Genomic DNA, 21,067 nt, shown 5'->3' on the forward strand with positions numbered 1-21,067 from the left:
TGAGTCAAACTTCACCGTTATGATTGCTAGCAAAAGTTAACCTGAGTGGCTGCTAATGAACTCATGTTCTGATTTTGGCCAAGGCATATAAAGCTTGCAGGTAAGGTAAATTGAGTAATTTACTGGAATGTACCGTTAAGTAGCTACTGTGCTGACTCTTTTGCTAGCAATCATAACGCTGACATCTCCAAAAATGACTAGTGTCTCCAGTTTTGTTCACATTCTGCAGTTTGTGACACATGGACATTCATAGCGTATAATAGTGCAACAAAGGAATACAAAAACAGTTTCAGTGCTCAAGTATTGGACTTTATTGACAGTGAAGCAATAGAGGTGCACAATACTCATCACTTGAATACAACATGATCAAAATCCATTGCCTTCTACATACACATGGCTTGTGAGCACATTGGCTAATTTTGTTGGGCAAGGTAAACAGATTTAATATCTCATGATTTGTTTAAGACTTTGTAGTTGGCTATTTGACAAGCCTTTTTCATTTTACAAGGGAAAGCTCAATGCAAGATTACTTACTTGTGTCAACTTTTATTAGCCAATTAAAAAGACAGGATAAAATTACCTTGGTTACACATTTTCTGGTTTGGGACAAATGCTGCAATTTAACAGGGCACATACATTGTTGTCACTCAATATGCTGGGGAGAAAATATTCCTGAATCTCACCTTCTAATAGGTATGTTACAAGTAAAAGGGCTTGGGGGGGGGTTACATTGGTGAGTTGTCCAATTAAAATGTGACTTTTTCCTTCAGTCAAACATTTACACTAGTAAACCAGATCAGGAGCTTCATTGGAAGTCCAATTAAATGGTTAGAATTGTGCAAGTACACCAGGATTTTATCAAAGAACTGCAATTTCTTGGGCTTTCTAGGGTCTTTCTTTCATAAGATCTCATTATCCCAGCACAAATAAACAAAGCCCATCTAACTAAGGAGGTAGAAACAGGCAACTTCTGAAACATTGCGGCAGCACACCAATGATTACAGTTTCTAGGATATTGTAACAACTGAAGGATAACAGAGGGAAGGGGTGTGTCTCTACAGCCGTACTTGGAGGGAATGTTCCACTAGAACACAACATGTAACATGCTCCTCAAAAAAATAGGGCATTGAAGAGCACTTTGGTTTTTAAATATATTGGAGAATAGGTTTCAGGCAAGTCTTGGTTGACCAAGCCCATTAAGTCCATGGTAGATTTAGCCATGTCACACTTTCTCTAGATTGGACATTCTCTCTCATAATTTTTGGATGTCCTTTTGGAAATACTTGAGCTTGTATAGGTGTGAAGTACAAGCATTTTTTTGAGAGGGATTAAAGTCAATCGCAAATTAGGGTGAATGCAATACTGGTGTCAAAGAGTAAATAATCGCAAAACTAACTACATTGTTACAGTAAGAGCAAAACAAATAGATGTGGTTGAGCCAGTCCATAGGTTAAATTCATGTCGCAAAACAAGACGTAACCCAAAACAATCAAACCATTAAGCAACAGGTGAAATGATGCTTCTCAGCCTATAATACAAGAGGCATGAGTATGTAAGGGCACTGAAACAGATGGTATATGATCTATGCCCTGAAAAGATGCTTGGCTTTATATTGCAAGACATAAGCAGCTGAGTGCCTTATGGCAGTGGTTAGGTATGAGTTTTAATAGGAAAGTTAAGGGTAATAATAACATAGCCGTATGTCAAGGTAGGTTTCTCTACACTATGGTGGCTGGTTCTGGTTGGTTTCTCAATCAGCCTCTTCTTCAGACTCCTCTTCCTCTGCTGTTTCGAGCCAAGTTAGCCACTGGTTGACCTAACGAGAGAGAATAGTGGAGTTGGGTGGTCATTCAGGCAAAAAAAAAAAAAAAAAACTCAGAAGAGGCTCTAAGAATTTAAAAAGACTTGATACAAATGAGTTGTGTATAAACAGTGATTTATCTGGGAGTAGATTTCTAAGCTGGTGTTGATCTCGATCAAGGCATTTTTCTAACACCACTTTAAAAAGTGAGGATTTTGAAATTACCTGGAATAAAGCTTTTCCTTTTCCAGGGAATTCTTGGGTAATATCTTCTTTCCATGCAAGGAAGGCTTCTTCTTCAATGATCTCCATGTCGTAGAAGTGGACATAGTAGCGCAGCAGCATGCCTAAAAATACACACAATTTACTTTCAATAACCAGAAACAAGCTCCTCTCGTTTCGAGGAAGTAAAAACCCCAATGTAAGCCAGAGTATTCATGCTTTTTAATATTTGAACTGAAAAATAAAAATCAACAGCAAAGAAAATGAAAGAAATCTCAGGAAGTCATTTACTTGCACTGGAGCATGGCTGTTTTGAGACGAGGGGGCTGACGACAGGTAGTACTCACCTTTGGGGAAACCGCTGGTGTTGCAGTGCACCTGCAGAGCATAGAGGGCGCTGACTTGTAGCTGGGTGTGATCATGCAGGAACTTCTGCATGACAGGTTTGAAGGCCAGCAGCAGCTGCTTCTCCTGGTCGAGCTGCTCTTTGGAGGGCTCGTCACCCTCCTCCAAACACAGCTCGTGGGAGATGAACTGCAGGAAGCTGGACACACATTTAAGTGTCAGTCGAGTGAATACTATTTGATGCAAATCGCAGTTCTCACATTTGGACCAAAGATGATGAAATTAGCATCAAGTATGAAAAAATCAAGATGGGTCTGAAAATACAAGGATCTGTCCTGAGTCTGAATTGCACATCACTCATTAAGATCTGCCAATAACAACCCCTCCCATGACTGCTACAACAAAAACCTAGGATTTTCTCAAGGTGGACAAACCTTCGTGTTCACTAGCTACTCAATAAAATCAAAATCCCCACTCAGGTTAGAACAAGTAAACAAGCAGCTTTGAAAAGCTCTTGCCATGTAACAAGTGAAATGGGGTTGTTATCAACTCATCATTAGCTCGTCATGAGTCAAGTTCAATTAAATTATTGGAACGCCATGAAGGTAATGGAATGTTGACATGGAACATTTCCACTCCAGGGATTAGTCAGGCCCATATTAACAATCAGAAACTTGCCATCTGTGGATTAAAAAGAAAGCAATGAAAATAGATTGGTGCTTCAGCAGGAGACAGCATCAAAGGTAGGATTAATGGAAATGTATAGCTAGCAATCTTCATCAATGGTCGATTTTAGAGAGGCTTGACATTTTTGCAGAAGTCCAGCAGTATTGCGTGTTCGGCAATGTTATGTTCATGCTGAATATTCAGTGACTACATGAATGATGTTACCACACCCAGCCAGTTGGCATGCTCTGTTTTCTGGATAAATGTAGGCATAAGAAAACATTTTAAAAAACGCTTTACGCCTTGTGACGATAGACACTTATCCAGATTATTTTTTATTTATTTTTTTTTACAAAGGGTGGCAATTTCGAGCACCTGGGAAGTGGTGTATAAGCCAAACTGAAAAGCAAAAGCAACTCATTTGGGTGTTCTTTAGACTGTGTTGCTGTGGGTTGTGATTCCAATAAGGTGATTCCATCTAATGGTTAGGAATAGTATGCAGAGTTGTATCAAGAATATGACTGATCTAACCAAAAATAAATCTGCCCCCCTCCGAGTCTTACCTAGTCATGAGGATGTTGACGAAGCCCTTGTCAGTGTGGAGTTTGGGGGAGATGTTGTCTTTGATCCACTTGTAGATGGCTTGGGGAGAGGGGTCTGCTTGGATCTGCTTTAGCAGCTCCTTCTCCAGCTTCAGCAGGGGGAACAGGAAACTCAGGCCTTTCCCCTCCAGGATCTCCAGCATGCGGTCCTTGTTCTGGTCGATCTCTGGTCACCCGGGGAGAAAGCACATTAAGAACAGTCAGGGTTATGAAAGACATCCTCACAACACAAGAGAAACATTCTGCTGTTTGATAGTTTCCATTCTATCAGTGTGAACTGAGTATTTGACAAGCTTAGCATAAACCCAACAGTTCAACACAATGTTGTCCTTTGGTATGAAAGGGACTGGACATTCTCTGGCAAGAAAACTAACAAAAACAACACCATTCTCAGTTGTTTCAGTGCAATTCATCTTTTTTCAGTCACAGCGCCTACAGTGAGATGGATGGATAAGGAGGCCTACCAGGTAGCATCTTCTGCATGTTGACCTTGCTCTGCTGGAAGAGGTCTGTGAGCCAATCGCGGTCCTTGAGCTTGGCGGTCTGCTGCAGACAGAGCAGGAAGAGGGGGAAGTGGGTGCCGTTCTCCAGGGGGTAGGCCAGCTCCGCCACGCTCACCAGCTCCGCTATAATGGCCCGTGCTGCAAACTGGGCCAGGTAGGACTTGACCAGGGGCACATCCACCTCGATCTTGGGGCACTGGTCCAGTACGTTGAGGAAAGCCTTAAGAGAGTTTAAAATGGTACAATTCAGACAAGGAAACTGGTAACAGTAACAGAGCGGCGTTATGGAGCTGTGTGTATTCAGATGCATCTCAGACAACAACTGTTATCCTTATATTGGCATTCTGAGGTTGAGACCCAAATAGAAGACCCAATATGACTAGATCTTCCTCGAAACACAGAGGATGAAATTCTATTTAGCCTGAGGAAGCGTCTCACCCACACGATTTTTTTCCAATTTCGCCGAAAAGTCGTTTACGGAAGCTAGCTAGTTAGAAGTTAGCAATGGCGATATCCAGTCTAAAAAAAAGAAAGCTTGTTCAAAGTTTAATTTAAAAAATGGATGTGCTCGCTTGTGATATCTGATTGGTGTGCCAACCTGTCATTCATCTCATTTTGAACACCAACAGCCCACCCACTTGACTGCTCAGTTACCATTGAACAAGCTATATTTGACTCTAGAGTGTGCGGAGCGCTCAGAATCTGTCATCAAGTGAATGCGCACTATAATTAAAGCAAAGATCTTGTCAAAGCTGTTTTAGTGAGATGACTTGCCAGCAATCACTGCTAGATGGGAAATTAATTGTAGTCATTAGTATACTGCCATTTACACTAGTGTTAAACTCATTTCTTTATTTTTTGAAAATTTGAGTGACAGGATTAAACCCCTTGTGACGAATCATCTAGTTTGAGGGTGTTCTGTAGGAAACTACAGCATTTCAATTAGCAGGGGGCGGCAAGAGAACAAAAACAATAGGTGAAAACTGATTGTGTGGTGTATGTACCTGCATGAAGTTCTCCCCAGTGACAAGGGCCTCAGTGCGTAGTGTGTGGATAAGGGTGCTGGCATGCTCCTTGTCCTCGTCGGGTCGATCCAGGGAACACACAATGATCTTACTCAGCATCTCCGGCAGGAAGTGCTTGGGAGCCTTAATCTCTCTGATGCCGTCCACAGCCTCTGTCAGGTTCTTACTGTTCAGATACTCAGTCATGATCGTCTCCTGTGGGGAAGCAGAATGAGAAGTGAGCTAAACAAGTGGTGAAGTTGACTGCTGGCATTAGCACATGCATATGTTCTATCCCAAAGGTCAAGCCCCATTTGGCCTATTCATCCATCCTCAGTTCCCCTCTGGATACCTTCCTACTGTTAATACATTTTATATATATATATAAAAATAAATGATAGGAGGGACTGGAGAAATCAAACTTAAAGCAGTAACTAAGGAATAATGTGTCAGATTCCATTTTGAAATCAGCTTCCTTTTCTATGCCCTTGATTACTCCACTTCATGGATCCTGAGGTGAAAGGAATAGTGTAATAGCACCACCAAGTTGTCAAACAAAATGGGGTTGATTATATTGCCTTCACCCATCTTGTCCTTTTAGATCTGAGGGGATAGTCATTGCAGTCAAATGTGACGAGAATCATGTATAGAACGTAATATCTGGCTTGTCTTGTTGTTGGAGATAATGTCATGGTCAGAGGAAGCTTTTTGGGCCATTGTTGGGGATGAGGGGGCATCTACCGTCATTTTCAGCAGCTCCTCCCTAGCAGGCGGTGGTTTCTTGCTGGTCTTCGGAGGCTTCTCCTGGATTGGAGGAGGGTTTGTTTTGAGGCCAAGCTGCGGAGGCTGGGGGCCATAAAGGACAATATGAAGACACTAACAATGAAAAGTAAAAAATAAAGCAGGTTCAATAGCTGGGGTTAAAATATGGAAGGTCTCTCACTTACCTGCCCCAGTGGAGGGGTTTGGGTGCGGGGAGGTTGGGCGCTGGGCGGGATCTGGGTCTGCAGCTTTGGCACTTGGTTCTTGTTAAGGAGGAACGACTGCGCTGGTCTGAGGCTGATCTATGAGGCGGGAGGGGGTTAGGAGATAAAACAGCATAATGATTAGCATAGTTCCTTAAAAACAAAGACATTTTGACCTGAGCAGAGATCATGCCCTCATCTCTCATAATCGCAGTCAACGGACCAGATACCAGTTTGAGAGTGGAGAAGAGCACAGGAAGGAGAGAAGAGAGGGAGGAGACAAGGACAGAGGGAGAGCAAGACAAGAGACCGGCAGCAGGTTGTACTCCTCAGAATAACGCGTCTTTTTATAATCACAGGGCATGAGTGCTTTCGGTAGACCTAGAACAATGATGTAGAGTCTAGATCATCGTATTTAGATACAGCCACATATTTCTGACCTCATTACCTGTTTAAAAACATTAATTTGATCTTGAGATCTATAATCATGGCCTAGGGATGTGGCCTGGTGGGAGGTTACCTCGTCTAAGTTGAGCTGTCCTTTCTTGCTGAACCGTGGCGCCAAGTCCTTGGACTGGACCTGCTGCTGGGCCGAGTGGTTCTGGTTGAAATGCTGGTTCTGCACCTGCAGCATCAAAAACATGGAGATGTCAGCAGGCGGCGTCAGAGGGAAAGACCATCAATCTTTCCTCAATACTTCGTATCCTCTCCTCACCACCTTCCTCAAAACACATTGGAGGAGAACTATAGAGGCAAAACCTCAGACCTACTGCCCCAATGAGTTGAGGAGGCAGCAAGGATGGAGGACAGAAAGAATTTGGCCCATGCTTTCACTATTCACAAGTCATTAATAATAGGATACCCTCAAAAGCACAAAGTAAACATGATAGGAAGGTATTATAGTAGATGTATACTACACCATCTGGACATTGAACTCTTGTTCTTGAAATGATAATGGCAGCTAGATTACCTGGTTGGTCTTGATGAAGGGCTTGTTGGCCCCCATTTCAAACTGAGACGGGGGCACAGGGACAGCATGGCCACTGTGGCCATTGAAGAGCGGGTTTGAGCGATGGCGTCCCATAGTGGGTGAGAACCTGTCTTGAATGACCCCCGGGCCCGTCCCTATCCCACTACCTGAAGACACAGGTAAAAGACCAGGATTTAAGTACTTCAATCTCATGAGTTACAGAACATATTCAGCTTTTAACAGACAAAAAGATGAATACCTGGCATTTGTCCAAACATGTCGGCCAATCCCCCAAGAGTCTCTCTATCCAGTTTTATCCGGGGCATGAAGGGGCCTTCGAGGAAGAAGTCCATCTTCATACCTTGACCCATAGACACAGGAATGAAACCACCCAAATCCTGGAAGAGCCAAGACAGAGACAGAGTAAGCCATGTTGTAATGTCCAAAGGCATATGACATTTTTCAACCACTTTGTGGCTTGACGCCAAAAATAAACCAGCAAAAGCATATATCCAACCAGACACCCACAGAACTAAGAACACTATATTATATGATTTTACTATGATCTGGGACAAGACCAACAGAAAGTATGCATATGATAATTCAGAGGGCAGGTATTGCAAATGTTAGTTTTTTTTCCTAAACCAAGGCATTCTATGCAACTCCACTCACTCTCACAGCTTCCTGGCGGATCTGGTTGATCGTCTTTGGTCCGTTGTCGATGAAAGCTTTGCGGGGGACCCAGTTGTTGTCTCGCAGCTCCACGGTGTCCTGCAGCAGGAAGCGGATCCTGGCAGGCAACTCCTTGTTGTTCGTTAAGGAACGCATACGGCCAAAGTACTGATCCATTAAAGACTAGGGGGAGACAAAAGAAAAGAACAGTGGCATCAGTACCAACATACACCTAAAATACACCAAGGTTTACATTAAGGTTGTCTGTGCTCATAGTAGAGCAAACGTGACAGGAGTCAAACAATGGGATATAAGGAACTTACCCTAGCCTTTTCATGGTCGAGTCTAGGCCCCACTGTTCTCATTATCTGACCGAGGCACTCCAGATCCTCCCCCATATCCTTGAGCTGGATTCTCTTCTTTTTTTCCAAAAGCTGGAGGAGGATAACATGGCGTTATATCAAAGACATAGGGGCCTGCCTGTACTGGCACTAAACCAGAATTGCGGCCCATATCCAGCAATGCCCGTATAAACATTAAGGACACAGATCACTTAGCTCAAAACACAAAGACAAAGTTTCATCTTAGGACGCCAAACATTGACTTGAATTAAATATGCCTTCTCAAGATCCAATAGCACTTAGGCCGGACGTACTGTTTTGATGCACTTATGAAGGATAGATTCATGGATGAGGTCGAGTTTGCCAAGTTCACAGATGAATTTGATGTTGCCCAGCATCTTGAACTTGGCAATGTTGCGCTGCTCCTCCTCCTCAGAAGTAAGAGGGTTGTCATGTTTGTCATAGACTAGATGGAAGAGAGAGAAAACAGCATTAGCTCAACTATAAGTGAAGATTTGTATGGCGAGTTGGGATTTCTCAAGTTGCACCACAGAGGAGTACTCACTTTCAACATTTCTGGTGCGGTTTTCAAATTCATCTTGAAGCTTGGAAATCAGAAGTCTCCTGAAGGTCTATAAATTCAGGACAAAGACAAGGATTACTCTAGTACTCTAGGAATATTCTAGTGAGCAAACCAACAAAACATACAGGTTGCTAAACATATATATAAGGCAGAGCTGAGCAGAGGGGGATTTTCTGTGCTTACTGTGCTCTGCTTTTGGGATGTGTGGATCTCTGGTGAAGGGCCATCAAAGTTTGGTGCGTCCTCTGCCAAACGCAGACATAGCTGAGCATAGAGCGAGCTATACTTCGGCTCTTCTAGGGCTTTGTCTACAATCTGGACAGGAGAGAAGGAATGAGGTGAGAGAAAATAATTAGGTCAGAAAGGGTATTAAAACTCATTTGAGGTAGGAGTCATTTTAATGAGGGTTGCCAGGAATGAATACATTTCCAGGCCAGAAGGGGCTAATGGGAACTGAAGAGCCTTACCAGCAAGATGACTCCTTTAAGGACGAGTTTTGAATCTACGCCCGCGTTCAGGAGCTCAAGGCATAGCTTGTCAAACTTCTCCGGCGTGAGCTTGTTGAGTATGCTGCAGAGAAAACAGAAGAACAAGAAGGGGGATAGAGAGAAAGGGGAGGTCAAGTCAGGAGGTTTATAGACAAGAGGGTTGTGAAAGCAGAAAAGTAGCTGTTTTCTGTTCTTGGTAAACATCACCTGACATATGGGCTTTGCATATGTTCCTGTGCCACAGGCAAGATAGAGATCAAGACACATTAAGAATATTTCCCACTGAGGTGACGACACATGCAACAACCAGCGACTGTTTGCTGACACGTACCCTCTCACTTTCCTGAAGATTGCATCGTGTATCTCTTTTTCATTGCTGGAGTTGGCATCTCGTCTAGTGCTTCGTGAAGGAACCCATTTCTGAGAGCTTTGCCCTGGGGCTTTCCCCAGGAACTCGCTGCAGACACAAGAGGAGACTGAGCTACAGCACACAACAATCACATGGCCAGTGTATTCAAGTGATTGTAAGTCTTATATAAGTTATAAGGCACTTAGTAAGTAATTATAAATTATAATACTTTGGAGAGCAAATACATGGACAATATCAATAGCCTGTAACACCAATTAGTAATTGAGACAGAGCCAAACCAAAGCAATTACATGAAAGCAACAAGACATGTTAAAGCAGTTATTAATCAGAACATCAATTTCACTGAGACACATTGGCCTGTGGTTGAAGGCACTGTAGCTAATGACTCTACTCAGTGTTAGTAAGACTTTTCTGGGAAGGAAAACTGCATGAATCGACAAATTTCCATTCCAGTTTAAGAACGTTTAGTGAGAAAATGGATCATGTAGGCCTACCTGTTTCCTACAGTCTTGGGATAGTGCTGAGGTGCACCCCTACCACCACCTCCCCCCGAAGAAGCACTGTTAAGAGAAGTAAATTAAAAAAGACAATTTAGAAACCTGAACATTGCACAAGTCAATTCTAGTTTTTACTCAAATTGTGTGTCCCAAGAGCAGAGTTAGCAGCATCATACCCCTCCACAGGCCATTCACATAAGTGTATGACACCAATTCATTAAACAGTATTGCTTATGCTTCAAAACACAGTATGAACCCCAAGAGAAGTATGTTAATACAGTGTTATCTATGTCTAAACTTCCAAATGCAGTTACCATGGACACTGTCAGGGCAATCTGGGAAGGCGTGGGTCAGCCAGAGATATCACAATTAAATCACAGCGAACGGAAATGAGACAGTGAACTGATAATACCACTGTGGACCGGAACACCAAGGGTTATACACATTCAACATTTGGAGCATAAAGAGTAACCCACTTTTCTGTGTTTTTGCTTTGTTGAAGCCATTGATCCTGTTGCATAATATCCACGGCCTTAATCTTGTTGGAAAGCAAGTACATACATTGTTATTACTAAATCACATTTTGCAGATCACAGCACTGGGATAAGCCAGCGAGGCCAAATAAATACATATTCACAAGTCAATGATTCATTGCAATAGTGTCAGAAGAATAGAGTCAAATAAAATAAATAGCAACCCTTCACCTAGCGGAATAGCGAATTAGCATCAGAGAAACTGTTAGACAGAAGAAAAAAAATGAATAGTTGAAGTGTGTTTATTAACACTTTCCAGTGGACATTTAGCATGTTGTTTTTCCTGCATGAGGACCAATAACCTGACAAACCAGAAGAATGATTGAAAGTAGAATTTTATTAAAAACTGTGACCATGCATTTTTATTGCTGTCTATCACAATGTTTCTGACGCTAATAAAGTCCACCGGACGTGCATAGTGGAGGGTGCAATCCTTCACCTAGCTCCGACGTGACACTCCCATGAGATGGAGTGTCGTGGTATTGGCTCGGACAATTCAACCACGAGCGCCCTTACCTGTTTCGCCATCACTTATCCCAGTTTTGAAAGTACCCACCTACTATACAAATTACCTTAATACCCGTCATTACCTGAAGCCATGGCACACACATTTCCTCAAGAGTGCAGGTAAACCAGAGGGCCATTGTAAATGAAGATGCGGAAATAGAATTGCAATACGGAGTACCATGTTTGAAATTTTCCTGTGGCTTTGGGTAATGACGGGTATAATATGTATAGTATGGATGTTAAGCAGCGTTTCAGATATTTCGTGAGGGCAGTTAAAGTCTGATAATTGAGTGTATGTGGATACTTGTACTGGGATAAGTGATGTTGAAACAAGTAAGGGTACTGATGGTTGAATTAAGTCAATACCACAACACTCCATCTCATGAAATGATAGAGTGTCATGTCAGAGTTACCCTTCACCACATAAACAAAAAGCGTCTGTGCAGAATTCTAAGAAAAATCTGCCTTAATGATGGTAGATGGGAACACAGTATTAGAGTGTCCCTTAAATGTTGAATTTATGAATAAATACTGCTGATTGTTGTCACAGGGAGGTGAAGCACTTATCACTGTCAATTGTTTAGGAGCTGGAGGTATGACAATGTGCACATTCAGAGCAGAGGAGTAGTGCTCATTGCCATACATTTACTAACACAGAAGGCATCTAATAACAAACTACAAACTCTTATTAAATCAATGGTGCCTGGGGCATTACAAGTGCTCAGGACATGACAAGATGCACCAACGCTCCTTTGTCACATTAGTCACGAGTCCATTGAGCACAAACACACTTTTGCATTTTGTCAAATAGGCCCAATCTAATCAAAGATGTGACGCTGCTACCACTTTCTATAACAAAAGACTACATTTAGCTAGGCCTAGACTTTAAATCTGAGTGCAGTTTGTCTTCATCCTGATCTAACGCCAAAGGCTTTGGATGACATGAATGTCAACTGACATGACCTATTTTGGAAATGATCAGACAGGCAACACCATCATGTAGATGCAGGACCGTAATGCAATGGCCTTGCTTTTCTCACTATGCCTGGGTGAAATAGCTGACACAAGGACCTAGATTTTGAGCATTGAGCACAATGTCCATGGCCTATGTTTAAAAGAGGTAAAATTAAAAAGGGGTCTATGTAATAGCACAGGCCTGGGGGGGGGTGTTGGTGGATCCAAAGTACCATGTGCACCAAAGAGGAGGCTCTGAAACATACCTGAAACGAGAAGCACCCCCTTCTGCAATCACACTCTCCACTTTGGCGGCTTGACGAAGAATCTTCAAAAAAAATTATAATAATAGGAAGGGGAGGGGGAAACGGTGCTGGGGGAAATGGAGAAAACCTATTATTAGTAGCTCATTTAAAAACGGTCCTAATCTTTAGTAGTGAAAATGTACGCCTAGTGTACTGTCTGGTCGTGAGAGGTCTGAAGGCTGAAGCTGACTTTTTATCAGACACAAATGGCACCACTGATATGGCCTTAGCAAGCTAGCTAATCTCTTATGGACAGCAAGACAAGCACTGGAAAGAAACGTTGTCATTTCCTTAATATGCAATTACTTGCTAGCCAACAGGTCTGCTTACTTCTGATATTTAAATTTAGATAAACATTTGCAACACCATCTACCTACAAGTCGTAACTTGTAGCTAGCCAGTTGACACTGATGGAATCGGCTGGTGGTGGTTGTCTTTGTCAAACAAGCGCACAACAACACAAAGCAGAGCTGGTTGGCTAGCTAGCCAATTAGCTAACCTCTCCCGGCCATGTGTTCTCTTTACGCTAATTGTTTACGCCACTAGCTAAGTAAGCTAAGGCCGTGGAACATGTGTGGTTTATGGTGTAGGTAATCAATGGGTGGCGTCGTTTAAAATAATAGTTTTACAGCATAGGTAGCAAACAGACTAGCTCGCTGTGTAATAGATTAGATTGGCAGCCATTAGCAGACTTTAGGCTAGCTAGCAAGGCAATTGAGTCGTGACACATTTTACCTAGCTAGCCAGAACAAACATATCGAGGTAACTCATAAAAATGTAATAAAAGATGTTCACTGTTCATCAAAATTGACTGCACATAAATAGCCGGTAGGGCAGCAGATCACTAGCTTTAAACCATGATGACCATGTTGGTTTATCACGACGCCATTTTATGCAGCAATCAGCTGGCGATGGCTACCTAGCTATGTTAGCTAGCAAGCATCATCAGATGAAAATATCGTTACAAGCAGCCATTTTGGAGAAACCGGTGAGAATCTTTATGGAAACAACATGCTTACCTTTAACAAAACAACTTCAGTTTTTGAGGTTGGGTGGCCACCAAAGAAGAAATGTGAGAAGTAGCTAAAAAGAACATGAAACCCGAATTTGAGAGCGTGAGACAGGATTATCAGCTATGACAGTAGCTAGTAGGTGGTGCAGTCAGTACTACCCCTTTCTTGCCAGCTGTAAGCTAAATAGCCTACCCGGTATCTGCGACGTCATTCATGCACTCTCAGTGTTGGGGGGAGGAGGGGGAGGAGGAGGAGGGGGGAGGGGGGGGGTGTCACAATATGAATTGTTTACCCAATTCGTTGCAATGTTTCTCTTAGCGTATAACAATTAAGAAATATCTTAAGGCGTTTCCTACAGTGTATAATTACCAAATTAATGAGTGATTTAAAAAGAAAGGTAACCACCCCCTTGCTTGATTGGCGTATCTTGTAACTCAGCCGCAGTGCAGGAAAAGAAATGTGAAGAAGTTTGTCAAATGAAACAGTAACAGCAACAACTATATAATTAGACTATACTTTACTATACTATGCTATGGTAACAGGCAGCACACATACCTTCTAAGTCGCATAGGCTATTAAAATGCACTGATTCAAATAACCTCTTAGTGAATGCCAAAATAGATCTTGGGCCTGATAATAGTTTAATAGAATGATAATATGAGGAATCCCTCACTGTAGGGGAGTGTGGGGTAAGTTATGTTTCTATTTTTTCTTACATTCAGCATCACTAAGTCAATGGATATACAGTGCCCTCCATAAGTATTGGAAAAAGGAAGCATTCTGTCTTCTTTTAGCTCTATACACCAACAGTTTGAAATCAAACACTTACTATGAGGTTAAAGTATAGATAGATTCTCAGCTTTAATTCAATGGAAGACTTTGTATAGTGGATGACCAATGAATGCTCACCATAATAAAAAAATAAAATTAAAATAAAAACTGTGTGTCAGAGACTACTCCCCTCATAACGTGTCACCAGCCGAACTACAGAAGCTTCACTGCAAGGTGCAAACCAGAGGTCTGGAAAACGATCTTGTGGGTAGTTAAGACGAATATTAGCATGTACCACAGTGATTGCAAGAAGAAAGTTTTGAGAAAAAAGGATCTGTCCAAGATGTACAGCATACCATGGTTCACAGGTGCAGGGGGTTCTAGGTTTGGGCATCAAAGAGAGTGAATGAGGACATGAGGGTGAGAGGAAACAAGCTCATAAGAAATGAGTTGTTCTTCATGTGGTTCTCTTTTGCATGGGAGGCGCCCATTGGAATGACCAAAGAAATGCTGTGTAGATTAGCAACTGCACTGAAATATGAACGGTTGCACTATTCGGTCATGGCTTTTCACTGTCCTGGCGCCCCGGTGGTAGAACGAGCTTCCCACTGCTGTCAGGATTGCAGTCAGTACCTAGCTTTAGCCATAGACTGAAGACCCATCTCTTCAGGCTACATCTTGACTGTCCCTCCAAAGACCGCTTCATCCCCAATAGACCCCTGTACAGTTTCTCTATTTTAAAAATAAATAAATAATAATAATAATATCTATAATGACCTTCATCTACTCATGTGTCCTTCTAAGTGAATGGTTATATGAAAGTTTATACAATAGCCCAGGTGATATGATTCCACAATGAAACATTAATTGTAGCCTAGATGGTAAATATTTATATGCACAGTAGTGCAAATTATATTAATGTAATTTCTTGTCTGCTACTCAACTTTATATGAAACGTCACCTTGGTAAGATAGTTGATTTCACCTCATGCACACACATTTATTATTTGTTATTCAGAAAATAATGAGTGTAGGTTATAATGTATTTCATTATGGTGATTCTGGATCGGCGATTCAAACTTTTGAAGTAAAGAGGGCATGAGTTTCATATGCAAGCAGAATGCCTGCAAAGTGTTTCATATGAGGATACAACGAGCTTAAATGACTTCCGACCAGTGGCACTCACGCCCATCATCATGAAGTGCTTCGAGAGGCTGGTCTTAGCTCAACTCAAGACCTGCCTACCACCCACACTGGACCCCTTTCAATTAGCCTACCGGCAGAACAGGAGTACAGAGGATGCCATTTCAACGGCACTTCACTCCGCCCTGTCCCACCTCGACAAGACTAACTCTTATGTGAGAATGCTGTTTATTGACTTCAGCTCAGCATTCAACACCATCATCCCCTCCAAACTGATCTCCAAACTCAGGCAACTGGGCATCAACCCCTCCCTCTGCAACTGGATTCTAGACTTCCTGACCAACAGGCCGCAGTCTGTTAGGCTTCACAACCACACCTCCTCAACCCTCATCCTGAACACCGGCGTTCCACAAGGCTGTGTGCTGAGCCCCCTCCTTTACTCCCTCTTCACCTACGACTGCACACCTGTACATGGCTCAAACACCATTGTTAAGTTTGCAGACGACACAACGGTGATCGGTCTCATCAGCAACAACGATGAGTCGGCCTACAGGGAGGAGGTCCAGCACCTAACAGTGTGGTGCAACGACAATAACCTGGCTCTCAACACCAAGAAGACCAAAGAACTCATTGTGGACTTCAGGAAGTCTAAAGCTGGCGCACACACCCCCATCCTCATCAACGAGACTGAGGTGGAGCGAGTCACCAGCTTCAAGTTTCTGGGTGTCCACATCTCTGAGGACCTCTCCTGGACCCTCAACACCTCCACCCTGATAAAGAAGGCTCACCAGCGTCTCTTCTTCCTGAGGAGACTAAAGAAGGTCCATCTGTCTCCTCAGATCCTGGTGAATTTCTACCGCTGCACCATCGAGAGTATCCTTACCAACTGTGTCACAGTATGGTATGGCAACTGCTCGGCATCGGACCGGAAAGCACTGCAGAGGGTGGTGAAAACTGCCCAACGCATCACCGGTTCCTCACTCCCCTCCATCGAGGCTGTCCAGGGCAAACGATGCTTGCGTAAGGCACGCAGCATCGTCAAGGACATTTCTCACCCCAACCATAGACTTTTCACCCCACTCCCCTCCGGGAGGCGCTACAGGTCTCTCCGCACCCGAACCAGTAGGTTCAGAGGCAGCTTCTTCCCTGCGGCTGTCACCCTACTGAACTTGAACACTGCACCGACCTGACAACCTACTACCCCTGCAACCCCCCCCCCCCCCCCCCCCCCCCCCCGGAAAATTGCACTATTGCACTATTACTCCACTCCCCTCCCCTGCTCTTACTCATACCACTGCTTCTGTACATACCTGTCCATACTGTTCATACTGCACATAATGCACATATCCTTATATTTTCTTTAATACTACTGCACATACTGTACATACCTGTTTATACTGTTTATACGGCATTCCATATTTATATTTATTCTGCTATCTACCTCATGCTACTGTTAATACATATATACTGCTAGACTGCACTACCCATACAGCTCATATGCTGCTACACTGTTCATACTGTAACTATTTATTCTGCTATAATGCTACTGTTACTCATATACTGCTATACTGCACTGCTATATTATACTGCACTACTACTGATCATATATTGCACTACCTGTAAATACTGTTCATTGCACTTTCTGCTATTTTGCACTTCTGGTTAGACGCTAACTGCATTTCGTTGTCTCTGTACTGTACTCTGCACAATGACAATAAAGTTGAATCTAATCTAATCTAAAAACAAGCTTGTATCCTTCAGTGGGGCACCTCCTCGTAAAGGTGAGGACAGGGAGGAATCCACCTGTTGGAAAACTGATACACTCTTAAATATGGCGACCACTCATCGCTTTCCGGGTCATGGAGGAATCGAGGAGAGGACAGATTTTGTAACTATTAAGAATTTGTTAATGATGTGAAGAAAGAATCAGTTACAGCCATTGCCCTCTGAGTGGAGCTGATGATTCAAAAATAGGATCAGGCAACCTGATATACTTTGACGACATAAAGGCACCAATGCAGAAAAGAGAGACTAGGATTAGTGTTTATTAAAAAAAAAAGAAAAAAAGAAAAAAAGCATTTAAACCAAATGGTAACAAACTAACCAGGTATCATTCGCACCTCATGGTACAGTTCATAAGCAATCAATCAGTGCGCACCACAAGTGCAAGCCTTTATTAATGGCAGGGATAGGTCTCCATAACACCCTTCTCTTGGACAGAGTAAAGTTTGTGGTTTCAATGTATTCCCACCTGTGTACTCATCTTTCCTGGCAGTACTGATATCCTCGGTATGACAGGGTAATTCCCTCTTTCACCCATATTGCCAATACACAGCCATTACACCTTTCCCACTCTGATTTGAACTCAATACAAATATGAAGAAAACACCTTGAGAGTGTGCATGACATTTCTTACACTCGAGCCGTTCTGATGCAATTCAGTTGGGGTATCTGCGGTGTTTTGTAACATGGATTTTTTTCAACATAGGGTCACTAATGGGAGGTGGGAATGGGCTGTGGTTCAATATCTTCAATATAACTGAAGATTGACTGTGTGTGACCTCTATTCCATCCCCTCTGTCCCCAGAGGCTTGTTCAGAATTGCCGGGAACAGGAATTCTCAGGCTGTCTGCAGTGAAACTGATAGTGTGGTACATGTGCCCCTTTTGATGAATCAATAATGTACAATGATATCTTCTTTTTATCTTTCCTGTCAATTACATTTTACATGACAGACTCATCTAAAAGATTTATATATATATTTTTTTTTTTAAAACCTTGGACCTCACATCCACTGTGGCAAGTCAAGAGAATTCACATCATGAAAAAAAAAAATCTATATTCATAACAAAAACTGACTTTAGTTCTGGACTGAGGGTTGATCTGTGAAACAAAGTGCACAATGATATATTCTTGCAGACTTTCCTCAAGCTCCACCGATGGGAACAATTGATTGGTTGTCAGTTCAAGCATTGGCATATGTCAGAGAGATGAAAAAAAAACATATTGCTGCAATAAAATATTGGAACATCTCCCTTGATAGCCAACGTTGTATTTGTATTAAAGTTACCCCTTTTCTTAAAGAAACACACATCCCAAAATATGTACAGTATGTGAAATGATATCTGTTGTCCTAACATTATATTTTTCAGAAGAACCCAACAAGATCTTGATGTTTGTTTGTGTTTGTTTTCTTTTCACCAAACATGTTTCTGTCTTGGGAGTGAGGGATTAAAATATTAGCACTTACTATTCAAACACTTTCTCTCCAGTTCAAAACAGTATGAATATGAACTCCATTATGTAAAAATGTTCAAAGTAACTCAATCCCATGGGTGTTCCTCACAGTATGAGGATCCCACAGTGTTTAGACTTGAGGATATGTGCCCTCCTGCTGTAATGAGACTCTGATTGAATATTTGAAACAAAATGTTGCAAAGATAGAGGGAGTCTTCAATCCATCTTTCATTTTGTTTGACCGACTGCGTCAATACATTTCAGTACTTTACTGTGATTTGTTTACAGAGTTATAGTTTATTTGAAAGTGGTTTTGTTCCTTGGGCATACAGTGCCTCTGGAAAGTATTCAGACCCCTTCACTTTTTCCACATTATGTTGTGTTATAGACTTAATTTAAAATTGATTAAATTACAAGAATTTGCCATCAGTCCACACACAATGACCCAGAATGATAAAGCGAAAACAGGTTTTTAGAACTGTCAGTACATTTATCAAAATTGAAATACAGAAATACCTCATGTACATAAGTATTCAGACCCTTTGCTATGACACTCTTAAAATTAGTTAAAATGCAAAAATGTCATCAACAAAACACTCAATAAGTTGAATTGAGTCCATCTTCATGCAAGGATAATAGTTAAAGTAATTTTGGAATTAATATCTTTGTTTTTGTAGGATCTCTGATTTGCAAAGGAATCAATTACACACAATCAATTACTTACCTGATTACCTACCTCTCGACACATTCTTAATAATAATTTCATGGGCTCAAAATGGCAAAGATTGCTGACAAGGAAAGTGGCCCTTACGGTAATTAAAAAGCCATCGCTAACAGGGATCTTCTGCCTCATTAAAACCCTTCAACCCTCATACACTGAGGGAATGTTATCTGCTGGAAGGGCGAAGGATCAGAGAGGTGGCAGTCAAGAGGTTACTGTAGGCTCTGAGGAGCAGCTCTATGGATGATGACATCCCATCCAAATTAGGGGAGGTGATTAGTTGAAGGTTTGGCAAAGGGCATGTCGAGTTTTTACTGGATCATGACATTAGAAGAAATGCACAGGGGTTAGTTAGCAAACTGACTGGACTGTATGTGTTGCAGAATTTGTGAGATTTGTACAGTATATATAACATATCAGTAGAATGTAAAATATAATGACTCCTAATTACTCATCATGCATAATCCTGTCCCTGTTCTGGAAGATACATTGATTTGCAGCATCACCTTGTACCATACAACATTCAAGATGAACGGACGCAACACCACACAGCTAGCCATATACTGCAGGGGAGGCTGGTGGCGGCAGAAATCAGAGAACGGCCTCATTGTATAGGGGAGGCTGGCATTCCAATCCATGCATTACAATGAGCCCGTCCTCCAATTTCTACAGTACCTCCACCAGCCTCCACTGAATACTGTAACATGCAGTAAAGCATACATGTATGCATACTGTTTGCATGTAAATCAATGCAACAGTAAACAGATATCTTTGATATAATCAAAGATATGATTATACATTTCTGCAGCTGGTCCAGACAGAGAAATAGTGGGTCTGTGTGATTGCAACATATCTCAGAGTGATATGCATCTCCAACTCACATTAATTCATATACTGGGAATGGGTCCATTTGGAAAAGCAACAGAGAAGAGAAGAAGCAAAACGTCAACACCGTCCTTTGATTTATATTCAAATGAGCCGTACACAAGACAATTGGATTCGATTTTTATCTTCCAAAGGCATTTTCCCTATGTTAATATTCATATCTGTGGATCAAAGGCGATTCTTCATTTTGCTGCACTGTCTGAGAAAGGTACATCCACAAAGGAACATGCAAAAAAATTATCAGCTCTATAGTCTGTGTGTGGAAACCTCCTTCGCTTGCTCGCTCATTCCCAGAATTGCTAAGCTAACACAATAACCCCTGGCCCTTTTAAGAAATCTCTTCCTTTCAAATTTACACATGAAAGACCGGCTTCTTTTTTATTCTACAAGAAAGACTTAAACATTAAACTTCAAAGAGGCATAAATGAAGGACAGAACTAGATTAAATCCCTCTATGGTGCAAAATAAAGTATTTCAATTTGAACCCTGAGGACTTGAACCAAGACAACTAATGAGGGATGACATCATCGCTTGGTGCTCTGACATTTTTTGGGATGCCATACCATAAGGTGTCACGAGATGCAAGATGACCTGTTATGACAGATGAGAAGTACTTATACAGATTACCTGAAAATACAGAAAGACAATCAGTGTTCAAACTGGCATACTATCTATAAATTGGACACTCTGCACTTCACTTGTTTTTATCTTGATGTGTTGTTTGTTTTGTTTTTAATGATTGATGTCATGCTTTTGCTTTTACTTCTTCTCTGTAAGGTGACCTTGGGTGACCTGAAAGGCACCTCCAAATAAAATGCATTATTATTATTATTCATTATTAGTATGATCAAGGACAGTGGTACAGTATAGTCTAGTTAGTCCCATCCATGATACAATTACGACAATGTTTAAAGCTGCCAGTGTGTCATTGTAACTGTTCGCAATTTGTCTGTGACCTATGTTTTAGGTG

General features: G+C 41.9%; 1 protein-coding gene across 1 annotated transcript; it reads right to left on the reverse strand.

The window, feature by feature from the left end:
* Positions 1-287: 287 nt before the first annotated feature.
* eif4g2b (eukaryotic translation initiation factor 4, gamma 2b) lies at positions 288-13,520 on the reverse strand. The gene is made up of 22 exons (XM_083667030.1): positions 13,348-13,520; positions 12,290-12,396; positions 10,506-10,567; positions 10,027-10,092; positions 9,494-9,619; positions 9,142-9,244; positions 8,858-8,989; positions 8,657-8,723; positions 8,406-8,557; positions 8,074-8,184; positions 7,751-7,933; positions 7,338-7,476; positions 7,079-7,245; positions 6,629-6,733; positions 6,091-6,207; positions 5,885-5,989; positions 5,144-5,359; positions 4,101-4,359; positions 3,598-3,802; positions 2,371-2,567; positions 2,027-2,148; positions 288-1,816 (listed from the first exon to the last, which is right to left on the reverse strand). Exons 3-22 carry the CDS (start codon positions 10,547-10,549, stop codon positions 1,751-1,753), a joined length of 2,682 nt encoding a protein of 893 aa, XP_083523156.1. The 5' UTR covers positions 10,550-10,567; positions 12,290-12,396; positions 13,348-13,520; the 3' UTR covers positions 288-1,750.
* Positions 13,521-21,067: the final 7,547 nt, after the last annotated feature.

The sequence above is a fragment of the Argentina silus genome, assembly GCF_951799395.1.
Source record: "Argentina silus genome assembly, chromosome: 3".
Classification (NCBI taxonomy): Eukaryota; Metazoa; Chordata; class Actinopteri; order Argentiniformes; family Argentinidae; genus Argentina; species Argentina silus.

What these genes read in the sequence shown, in the direction of transcription:
- eif4g2b (XM_083667030.1), bottom strand. Translation starts at nt 10,549, where the DNA reads ATGCAACAGGATCAATGGCTTCAACAAAGCAAAAACACAGAAAA. An exon ending in CATGTTTGGACAAATGCCAG is followed by an intron (nt 7,246 to 7,337) that starts GTATTCATCTTT and finishes CTGTGTCTTCAG; the next exon opens with GTAGTGGGATAGGGACGGGC. An exon ending in GTCAACATCCTCATGACTAG is followed by an intron (nt 2,568 to 3,597) that starts GTAAGACTCGGA and finishes ATGTGTGTCCAG; the next exon opens with CTTCCTGCAGTTCATCTCCC.